This window comes from Hydra vulgaris, chromosome 01, assembly GCF_038396675.1.
Source record: "Hydra vulgaris chromosome 01, alternate assembly HydraT2T_AEP".
NCBI classification, from domain to species: Eukaryota; Metazoa; Cnidaria; class Hydrozoa; order Anthoathecata; family Hydridae; genus Hydra; species Hydra vulgaris.
In genome coordinates this window covers 9,843,333-9,856,147 of record NC_088920.1, presented here as the reverse complement: position 1 = coordinate 9,856,147, position 12,815 = coordinate 9,843,333, and the positions used below count along the sequence as shown (strand labels likewise).

General features: G+C 26.4%; 1 protein-coding gene across 2 annotated transcripts in view; it reads right to left on the bottom strand.

Moving 5' to 3' along the window:
• LOC100200954 (fibronectin) overlaps positions 1–12,815 on the bottom strand; it is a 31,103-nt gene continuing 18,288 nt past the window's right edge. Inside the window, exons 8-12 of one of the 2 annotated variants that reach the window (XM_065787346.1) lie at positions 5,951–6,250; positions 5,539–5,856; positions 3,433–3,741; positions 575–850; positions 1–263 (exon numbers count right to left, since the gene is read on the bottom strand). In XM_065787346.1, the coding sequence (XP_065643418.1) occupies positions 28–263; positions 575–850; positions 3,433–3,741; positions 5,539–5,856; positions 5,951–6,250 (1,439 nt within the window). In that variant the 3' untranslated portion in view covers positions 1–27. The remainder of the gene's footprint in view (positions 264–574; positions 851–3,432; positions 3,742–5,538; positions 5,857–5,950; positions 6,251–12,815) is intronic. The other variant, XM_065787347.1, reaches the window with a different exon arrangement.

Genomic DNA, 12,815 nt, shown 5'->3' with positions numbered 1-12,815 from the left:
TTGTAATATTAAAATTATATATTCAATTTATGAAGATGTTCTTTGGACATTGATTTGTTCTTTTAATGAATTTTTCGAATACTTGACACTATTTTCAAACTGTTTGAACTTTGTAGGTTTGTACTTTTTTTTCCATAATGTTCTAACAACATAAGCAAAAATAAGAACTATGCCAACAACACCAATCGTTACTCCAATAATGACACCTGAGTTACTGCGATTGCTGTGATTAATAGAATGAACCTTAGAAACCTCCATCTTACCTGTAAATACAAATATAAAAAAAAACTAATAAAAAACCAATCAAATCAGCTAATAACATATTTACTATAATTAAAATTTATTCATAATGACATAGTTACCGTAACTAACTGGCAAATAAATTTTTTTACCAAAAACAAGAAGTCTGTAAATGATTAAAATTACGGAAAAGCATATATACACACACATACATACATACATATATTTTCATTTCAAAAAACGAATATATTTATATTCTTTTTTTGATTATATAAAATAATGATAAGTTGTTGCATTAAAATTAGTAAATAAAAAAAAATCATCGAAAAATTACTTTGAGTAACAACAGACTCCCAGGCTGACCATTCCCCAACATTATCTTGGGTTCCGACGGCATGTACTCTAAACTGATAGTATGTATTTGGAAATAAAGAGTAAATATCTAGTGAAGGTGATGATCCATCTGTTCTAAAATATAAACTTCCAGATTCTGATGTATAAAGTTCAACTACATAATAGAGAATATCATTCATGTTTATTACATTCCATTTGATTTTTGCAGAAGTGTCATTGTTAAAAATAACTAAATCGTAGGGTTTTGCAATCGACACTAAAAAAAAATATCTTTTACCCAAATAATATGTCAGCGTGAGTGTGCATGCATGTGTATGTGCATATACATATTATCAGGTAATAGCTCCTATGTGTAAAATATAAATGTTAAAGTGCTGGTGCATATGCGCAGTGTGTTTTAATTAGGAGATATTGCAAAAATCCAGTAATATCTCTTATGATTCAATTTTATTAATAGTTTAAATTTTTTTTAAATTAATAATTTTTTTTTTTTTTGAAATAGGACTTATCCAATGTTATTTTATTATATAGAACACATTAAGGGGGTGCCAGCAGATATTTTTCATAAATGTTGTTTTTTAAACCACCCTATTGTAGCGGTTACCTTAACATTGGGAGGTAAATAACTTGTCAAAATTACATCAACTTTTAATTACACCCTACCCCTACCACCTTTCGTTAAAAAAATAAATATTTAAAATAAAAAAAAATTTTCTTTTTTTTCTTTTTTTAAAGTAATTAGATTTATTAATAAAAATAACATTAATGATGTAAACTTTTCTCGAACTTCACCCTCCTCCTTGTCAATAATTGTCAAAAATTTTAGATCATCCGATTTAGTTGACATTATAAATGGACAGCTCCATAGATAAAAAAAAAAAGTTTGTTCTTTTCAAGACATTACTAGGAAAATACCAATTTTTGCCCAACTGAAATGACCACACCGTGAAAGAAAACAACAATTCCGACAATTTTACACGGTTGTAAACTGGATGAAATTTGAAATGCAAACAAATTTGTATTTTTTTACGCAAACTACTAAGTCACTTAATCTTTAATCTGAGATTTGCAAATTTGCAAAAGATATAAGGAAATCATAAATCATTGGGGAAACTATAGAAAAATATCTTACTAGAATGGCAGTAGAAAATATAATGGGTAATAAAATTATTGTTATAGATAAATCAAAATGACCTGTTTCAAAAGATTTAAACGCTTATTTTGCCGATACATTCAAAATGGATGTATAGTATGTATAGACTGTTCAAAGAATGAAGAAATAGGTTTTACATAAGAGAAGAAAATAGCGTTTATTAAAGATACTTCATAGCACATTGATAGTATCTATAGAGTAACATTTCCTTAGTTTTTTTACCACTGAACATCAAACTCCAACTAATGGATCAATGAGTTCCTCTTCAGCCTCAAAACTTATTACAGATCTTTGGCATTGAAAAGATTGGTCGCATTTATCAATAAAGAAAAAGATCTTTCTGTTTCTTTAATTTTAGACAATGAATATAAACATCTTGCATGGCAAAAAGTACAAACATTTAACCATTCTTAATACTTTTGCTATAAGTAAAAGTTTCAAAAGATCATCAGTAACCTGACCAGTGATATCAGGGCCGTCATGCTGGAACAGCAACCCTGGCGCCCTTATTTACAATTTTTTTTTTCTTTTTTAAGTACCTTCTTTTCATTTGGCGCCCCTTGGATATCTGCTATCCAGGCAAATATCAAAAGGGCAAACCATCCCTTTTGCCCACCCCTCCCCACCTTCGAAGGCCCTAAGCGAAATGAAGACAAAAAAAGCTCTCGATTTCAATTAAAACTAATGTTACTAATACATTTTGCTCATTTTAATTTATAAAATGTCAACATGTAATAAAAATGTTGGTGTTGGCCAAAAAATTTATTTTGAATTTTTTCCTAATTTTTATTCAAAAATATAATAACTAGGCATTGCTTGTTTAACAGAAAATAAAAAAGACTTTCTATAAGTAAATTGTTGATTTTAAGATTTCATGGATTTTATGAACAATTATAATTGTTCTTGTTTAAATTTATTTTTTCTGGACTATTTATTATCCATCCTGACAATATATTATTATTTATTATCTATTTATTATTACAAATTATTATTATTTTTACAAATTATTATTATTATTTAAAAATTATTATTATTATTATTATTAAAAAAAAGAAGAGTAATAAACAAATATTTTTTTAAATCCTTCATACAACCTGACCCTAACCTAATGTACAACCTGACCAAACCCTAACCTAATGTACAACCTGACCAAACCCTAACCTAATGTACAACCTGACCAAACCCTAACCTAATGTAAAACCGACCAAACCCTAACCTAATGTACATGTAATATATAAATATTAATTAATATATTTTATAAACATAATTAATTTAACATGTTAAACATAAAACGTGTTTTAGTCATCAAAAAATGTGTTATAACGTATTAAAACGTTTTTTCAACTTGTTAAACTTGTTTTTGTGTTTACTGGAAAACGTGTAAATTTTTATTATTTTTCAATTTTTTATATTTTCCTATGGACTTTTTTAAAATGCAATAAAGAATAAAAAAACGAAAAAAGAAAATGAAACAACCAAATCAAAAATGGTATAAATATTTTTCACAGAAAGATGGAAGCTAACAGCCTAATATAATAACTTTAAATAATCTACTGTGAATATTGTTTATTTAATTTTAAAACTTAAATTTTTTTTTTGATTTTATTTTATTCTAAATGATTAATTTGAAACCATTGCATATATACATTAAGAGAATTTTAATGAGAAAACAAACTGCTTTTCACCTTTTGATTGAAATATTAATGGCAACGACCAGACTCCTTTAGAATTAGAAATATCTTGCTCAGAAACAACAGCTCTAACAGCAACATAGTAGAAAATATTTTTCTTCAATTCAAAAAACTGATGATTGGTAGTTTTGGCATCAGAAGTTTTAAAAGTAAAGCTTTTGGTAACATTTGGGTAATTATAAAGCAAAAAAATCTCGTAATATAAGATATCAGAGCGCTCAGAAATACCTTGCCATGAAAGTGTACATTTGTTATCAAAAAATGTAATTTTAAGATAGTAAACCTGACGAGGAGGAACTAAAGCTAAAAACAAATTTATTTGATACATGTTATTAAAAAGCATTTTTTTACACAAAACATGTGAAGAAAATTCCTTAACACAAATTCTCAGTCAACGTATGTTTCTGCAGATATTTTCAAAATTAATTAATTTAATTTATTTTAATAATTTACTGTGCCAATATGAGCTTCTGAACTTGTTTTCTTATTGTCACAGTAAAAGCTTTCTGAAAAAGCATTTACTGTGACAATGTCAAAGTTAAGCAATTACTGTTTACTGTTCAAACAAATTTAAACCACACTGATTCAAATCAACTTTTGGATGAGTTTTTTGGATGTCTGATAATTTATACCAAATTTTTCTTTTATTTATAGATTTTAACAAAACAAAAAAAAAAGATTAATAAAACAAGTAATTTTTTTCATTTTTTAAAACAAAATAAAAAAATATATAACAGAATTTGTAGAATGACATAAAATGTTCACATAAGAATAAAATAATAAGAAGGTAATATTCAAGCTTAATTTGTAATGCTCTAAAAACTTAAAGAACTCAATCAAATCATCTGTGTCATCACAAATTTTTCCATACCCCTCCTCCCTATCCTTTATTCTAGTGAACAAATTAGCCAATCAAAATCAACAAATAAAAACCAGAATCAACCAGAAATTCTTTTATAAAATAAAATTTGTTTTTGTTTCAAATCGAACTTAAAAAAAACTGTTTTAAATTTTTTGTGTACAGCATTAAAATGATTTATCAAAATTATATGGATTCATTTCTGTATATTAAAGAAAGAGAAAAAGCAGACTCCATATTCATTTATCTCAGCTTGGAATGTACTAAATCGTAAAAAGAGAAAACTCTGCAAATGATCAATTGCAGTCATCAATTGATGATGCCACAGCAGACATTATTTGTGATGCCACAACAGTCATTAATTACTAAACTAAAATTTTCTTTCAATGTAAACACAACACTAAACACAACATAAGCACAACCACTAAACAGATGATAATCTATAAATTGTAATTATAATACTAATTATAATAATCTAGTAAATAATAATAATAAAGGCTAAGTTATATAAGATTTAGAACTTTAGTTTTGAAAAAACTAAAATTCTAAATCTTCCATAATATTTTTTAAATATTTTTTATTTATTGTTGTTTAATATATTTTTGTTTCTATTAAAATTAAGAAGAGTTGTAATATAAAAATAATAAATAAAAAAGTAATAAATATAATAATAATAAATTAAAAAAATTATTTTTAAAAATTACCCAAAATGCCTTTTAGAAACAAGATAAAGATTTGTTTAGCTTTATTTAATATATAAATATATTGGTATTTTTTGACAGTTTTGAGTGTGTTAAGTTAAATACATTGACTGAGATTTGGGTTTGGAAAGATATAATCAAAAATGAAGGATGTTAGTTACAGCAAAACAAAATTTTAAATTGCATTTCATTATTGTGAGTTTATGTGTTTTTACAACAGCAAGTGGTCTAAGGCCTTATGACATGATTTATGTGAACTGATTTACAACAGTAAAAAACTATGAAAGTAGAAAAAATATATCATTAGCAAAAATGATGGCAACCCACATCCAACCTTAAAAGTAAGTTTTTCAAAATTTGTGTAGCTCTACCTACAAAAAAATGCATTATTTAAAACCTTTTGTAAAACTTGAATATTATATTTGTTTATTATCGTTTATTATTTATCTTGAGTTAAACAATTAAGTTAAATAATTGAATAAAGTTTATAATTAAAAAAAATGAAAACTTAATATATGTAATTTAAAATATTCAACGTACCCATAGAAGTTTTAAATGTGGTTACATTAGCAGTTCCATTAATATTATCTTTTTCACAAAAAATAGATACTTTGTAGTTAGAATTGCTGACTAAAGAATTGGGAAACTTAAATGACAGAAATTTTCCATAATTCCCTTGTGGTATAGCAAATGTGATGTTTATTAAATTACTTTTACCATCAGCATCCTCTAATCTTATAAAATACTTGATATTAAGACGGCTTAATGTTAGACGATCATACGCTTGAGTCCACCGAACTATTGCACTATTTTCATTGATATTGGTGATTTGAATTTGAGATGGAGGTCTTCCACCATCTAAAAAAAAATGTTAAAATAGTGAAAGCATAATAGACTAAATGTCACAATAGACCCTTAAAATATGCATAACTCAAAATTCAACACAACTTACATAAAACAATAGGAACAACAGGTGACCATTGACCTACATAATATATGTCTCCAAAAATAGCACGTACACTGAGAAAGTATGTATACCCAGAAACCAAATCTTTGATTTGCATTTTTTGAATAAGAGAACTATCTAAGAAAGCAGAAAACTGATCTGTGCGATAAAGTGGAACTCTTGGGTTTGGATTGCCTTCAATTCTGATTTCATATGCCACTGCCAAAGATACTGTGTTACATTGAAAAAGAACACTTGATGGACTAAGAATACTGACAGAAGTATTCGTAGGAGCATTCAGAACATCTACAAGATTAACTTTGTTTCAAAAACCTTATTTTGCTTTTTTTATTTAATCACTGAAAAAGTTTTAGATCATTGAAACTTTTAAAAGTTATATTTCTGAATATAAAAAAACATATTTTTAAAACTGCACATATACTTGTGGTGCAGCAATTAGAGCTTCTTGTCTTTAGTGCAAAATGTTTTGAGATTTTATCCCAACCACATTCTTGGTAGAAGGACAACCAACTTAAAGAGTTGAGAGACTTGAAATTAATGTGAATACTCCACTTAAAGAGTTTAGAGGCTTACAATTAGTGTTAACTAGTTATAAGGTCGAGGAAGAGAGAAAGTGGGGAAAAAAGAGTGTGTGTAACCAAAAAGAATTTATATTTTTTATATATTATAATATATATTTTTTAATGTATTTATAGTTATATAAATATATATATGTACATATATATATATATATTTATATATATATATATATATATATATATATATATATATATATATATATATATATATACTTATACATAATATACATATGTATACATATATACATATATATATATATATATATATACATTTATATATATAATATAAATATATATAATATCTATATATATATATATATATATATATACATATATATATATATATATATATATACATATATATATATATATATATATATATATATACATATATATATATATATATATATATATATATAAATATATATTATGTATATATATATATATATACATATATATATATATATATATATATATATATTATGTGTATATATATATATATATATATATATATATATATATATATATATATATATATATATATATATATATATATATATATATATACATTTTTTTATTACGAAATTGTGCACTATGGCAATCCTATTTTATTTGCTCCCAGTAGACCACCATAAAAACACCTGACTTCAAAGTCATTGTTAAGCTGAAAAAGGTGTTTTAGAAAAAAACTTCATATACAGTCTGCAGAGTTTTTTTTCATTTTATTTTAAAACTCTGCAAATATATTTAAAAAAATTAAAAAAATTTTAATAAATTATCAGTTACTAGGATGAAAAACAGTACCAGTATATTTTATACTGCTACTTAATTCTAATTTAAATAATATAAATTTAATTACTTGATGATAATTGTTACATATATGTAAAATATATATAAAAACAATGTATATTTTGTAATTTTGAGGCTAGTGCAGGACATGTTGGAAAAATAGTGGAAGAATTCTTTATCTGTTGGGTACTCCAACAGATAAAAAATTCTTCCAGATATTTTCTCCAAATTGACTTCCAACCTGTGGGGAAGTTTGTTGCAGAATTCACTAGATTATTCAGAGTCATTCAACTGCAATCAAAACATTGTAATCCAAAAATTTGATGTCTTTTGATTAAGTACTCTGTGAAACATAATTATCTGTGACATATATTTACACATAAATTTTTATGCTATATTTTAGATTGTTGACATTTTTTAAATGTTGTAACTTTTTAATTTAAGACTAGAATCATTGCTCTTTACCCAGTACCTTAAAGTTTTGAAGATGAGAACCCTAGAGATGAGCAAAAAAATCATGAGCCAACATACTCAAAATTTCTTAGACAAGGTCAATGTTTGTTTCCTATACACAAGGAAGACATTCTCAAGTTAGCCAGAATCTTAGAAGGAGTAAAGAGGCTGTATAGGAGGATTCTTTTTTTTTGAAGAGATGTTTGAAAGGGGACATGGTCAAGATTTCCTACAAAAATGATAAAACATTTGCTGAAATAGTTGCTGAAGGTAAGAAAAGGATGAAAAACCTGCTGAGGAAGATGGTAGAAGAAAAGCAACTGGAAGACTGAGAGAAAATGTTGAGCAAAAAAAGAAAGCCAATTACTGAAGAAAGCAGCAGAAGAAGAAGCTTTGAGAATTTTTGAGTAGTAATTCTCTAGTGGGTGTAGTGGAACAGATTATGATTTAGACTTTGAGACTCCTACTGTAAAGAAAAAAAAAATGTATAATTCAACCTAGATTTGTCTTTAACTCAGTCTGAATGATGTTTTCGATAAGTGGATTCCATTTATGACAAGGTAAATAAGTTTATATATAAAAAAGTGAAGCATATTACAAATGTATATAAAACTTTTAGTTAAAACAACTTAAATCCTATATTATTTTAAAAATTTAAATTTTTTTTAGGTATCAAGTTAGCATAAGAGCTGAAACAGCGATGTTGTCTTCCCTATTACAAGCTGAAAAGTAGATATTAACATGTTGAACATTCTGCAGATGGTAAGAAAAAACGAAATTAGAGAACAACGCACTTACAGTAAGAGAGTGGAACCTGGATAAAATTAGGGGTTTAAAAGTTGTTCTTCACTTTGACACAAAGTTAACAAACAGCATAGGATGAAGGTCAAGATTTCGGAAACAGTAGAAAGGTTGACAATTAAATATTTTCTCTCCAGAGTCCGGTTCGCTTGACTTTCTTCTGGGATTATTGAAGTATCCTCCTCCAAAGAGAAAGATTAAGCACTGGCTACCCTAAGTCTTGTAGAATATTATGACTTCAAAAACCAGATCATAGCTTATTGTGCTGACACAATTCACTCAAACACTGAAAAACTTAATTCTATTAGAAATATTACGGTTTTTTCTTTCTCTTGCCTAATTCATTGGCAAATGTGCAGTCCATGATGCTTTACTAAATAAGTTACTATATATGCATTTTTTTTCTTTTCATTTTTTCTGAGAGTAATGAGAGAAAATATTAATATTAAAAATAAATATTAATATTAAATTATATAATGGAACGACATGTATATCATGTTATGATGGAACTACGGGGGAGAAAAAAAGAGACTCAGTCAATCCTTATACAAAAAGATCTTTGGCTTGAGATTGAAAAAGGTGTGTATACACTGGTCAACATTGAAAAATTTAATTGGAACTGAGTTTACCCTTGGAAACCCCTTTTACAATCTTCAGTCTTCCCTGTTTGAAAATTAATGCCTGCGCACGAAAAAGTGCTGGTTGGATGATCAATTTTAAGCTAGCCTGCGCAATTTAAAAAATTTATTTTTTCTGTTGATTAAATTAAAATAAAATAGGTGAAAAAATGTTTTGAATAAATACTAAATACAATAATTAAAACAGAACTAGTAAAAGAAATTAACAAAAAAAGTTTTGTTGCAATTTTAAACAAAATACTTTTATTTTTTTGGCAAGCTTTTTTATGCGTTCATTAAAGTTTTTGTGGGTGTATAGGCAAGCGCAAAAAGACCAAAGCGCGAAAGCACTGGCTGAATGAAGAAGACTGAATTTTGCAAATGAAACAATGCAGTTGTGCACAACAGCTCTTAAAACAAATATTTTTGACAGAGGTGATTACAAGAAATTTATGACAACTGGTAGTTTTTAACCTCAAAGTAGATTTGATGAACTTCAGGTTTTTAAAACCTGGTGTACATCAGGAAGCCAGATTTATGGCTGATTGATTGTATCTGTTAGCAATGCAAATGACCAAGAATTACTACAAACAACTTAGTATCAATTAGATTAAGATGATACAGGATGAAAAGAATTTATTGTGATCTTTCACAGTTTATTTCTTCCTGAAGAGCCCAATGGCAGCTCAGGCTCCATCCAATGATCTTAAAGCATTCAAGATTTTATCGTAGATCACGATAGATCCACTTTACTCCAAGAAGAACAAAAAGATTGGCAAAACTCTTAATCTTGGTGTTCTCAGACACATTTAGTATTTTACATTACAGTGTGTTATCTTTGCTTTAGCTGACCAACGCTTAGAGGAGAAAGAGAGGATGGGTATTCTTGTGGAATTGTTAAAATATGATGTTCCAAAGATGAACAGCTTTGACGAAAAACAACCAAAACCTTTTACACAGGTCTGTCCCCTTTTTAAGCTATCAGACTTTGTTTCTCAGGAGTCTTTTTTTGGTAATCAAAGATGACATTCTCTTATGGAAAGTAGAAAACATGTCAAATTTGGAGAAAAATCTCAACAATAGATCTTCCAAGGCATTTTTGTCTAGTGTACATCAATTAGCAGTTGTTTTGACAGGACTGAAAGACACATCAAATTGGTGCAAGATTTTGTTGGCAGAAACATTCTGAAGAAAGGCTCCAAGACACGATTATGGTGGTTTTAGACAACCAGCAGAAGGTAAAACAAAAATTGAGAATGTTTAGATTAAAAAAAAAAACTTTATGGCTATATTTCTGTTTTTCAAATATATTTTTTCCAACAACAGTTAACTCTAGTACCACCTAATTTCTTATAATTCCATCAAATTTATATAATCATTTATAATTTATATAATCCAATATAATTTGATATAAACCCAATATAATTCCAATATAAATCAAATGTATATCCAATATAAATCCAATATAATTTATAATTCCACCTAATTTCTTATAATTCTTGCACCACCTAGTTTTTTTTTGTATTCTGTGGTATTTCATTTTAGAAAATATCTCAAAACAATCCAATTACAATAAAGAACAAAAGAACTATGAAATTTTTCAAAATTTCAGTATAGCAGTCAGAATTAATGCATTGGATGATTAACTTTAAGTTAATTTGATTATTTTATAAAAAGATTGAATATTACAGGAGTTTTTTTATTAAACAGCTTTTTCAGCTAAACAGTGACTTTGAGTCCAGATATTTTTTATGGTGGTCTACTGGGACCAAATAAGGAGGATTGTCATAGTGCACAATGTTGAACTCTAAAATATTTTTGGTTTATATACACACACACATATGTGTATATACATATATATATATATATATATATATATATATATATATATATATATATATATATATATATATATATATATATATATATATATATATATATATATATATATATATATATATATATATATAAAAACCAACAATCCACATTATCCAAGAAATTGCCAAGGAAACAATTATAGTATAATTCTAGTAAACATTTTTTCTTAACCCTATACTTGCATACATATATACATTACCTTTGAAAGACAAGAACATGGACCTTGACAGACATGGATATGAACATATGTCAGACAAGATATATGGAATATGTGCTGAGTATAAACAGAGACGTGGTGGTTTTTTAACCCTAGACATTTTGCATAGTAGACAAGCACTCTATATAATCTAGTTTATTAATGAAAATTATAAAGAATAATAAAAACAACAATAAAAAAAATGGAATGATAAAAATTTTAAATATAAGTTTTTTGAATTTTATATATTTTTTCAGCCAAAGATGATGAAAACCTAGATCACCACATCAGTTTAAAAGGGTTTAAAAACTTTAAAAAGTCATCATTAACATCACAAAAAATATAACCAAAACCATAATAACTTTTTCATGTTTGACTACATCTGTCAAAACAAAAAACTGTATACCTAATAGAAAATTGATACAAGTTAACTTATTTAGTTTACCAAGAGATAAACCAAGTAAGTTCAAATATATTTAAAAAATTTAACAAATACTGATTTCCATGAATGACATAAAAACTCTTCAGATTTCCTGATTGCTTAAACAAAGCTTTCAAAAAACACTAAGATTTGTGTTTAAGCCATGTGTAAATATTGATGCAGAGAAAAAAAATTTGAATCAAATTTACAGACTAATAGACATGTTTTAATAAATTTTAGGTAATTTTTAACTATTTTTCTTTTAAATAGCATGACCTGAAAAAAATAATAAATACAGAAAATAATAATTTAAACAAAAAAAGCTAAAAAATATTTATATACAAATGGTTAAGAGATTATTTGTAACTATCAAGATTATTTGTAATAAAACTTTATTATTACTTTGTCGTTGGGATGAAGGTTTATTTTCTAACTCGCTTAGCTGAAAATAAGTAAAAAAAAAAAAAAGCTGTAGCACAAAAAAATTGCTCCTGTGACCAAAAAATTTTTGATGACATGGATGAATTAAGGATTCTTTTAAAATATTCTTGAACTGTTAGAACTTTCGAGAAAGAGAATTTTCCAGAGTATTCTATAAATTTTAAAAAACTTCCAGAATGTTCTTAAACTTTTCAACAGTAGCCAAACACATTAACTCTGTTTACAAGAGTCAAGGTGTTGCTGAGGTATTGCTCAGCAAAATTTTGAATTTGTCTTGTCTTTATAAGTTGTCTAAAAATGTATCATAATGCACCTGCTGGATACAAACAACCTTTTAATGTCATTCATATTGAACAATTTATTCAAATATGATTGCTTATTTCATTATTCACCAAATAACACAAACTAAAATGTTGATTCAAATAATCTTTTACTTGAAATATAAACTACTGTAAAAAGAAGCAGGCATAAATCATGGTGTAAAGCATAAATGCGATGATGTTTATGTGAGAGGATAAAGTAGGTATTGGTGCTGAACCTCTTTGAAATGCCGGTAATAATAAGCGCAATTTTAAGGAGAAGTTTATTACCACCACTACATAAATTATGATTAAAGAAAAGCAATAATGTTTTTCTTTTTATATATATATATATATATATATATATATACATATAT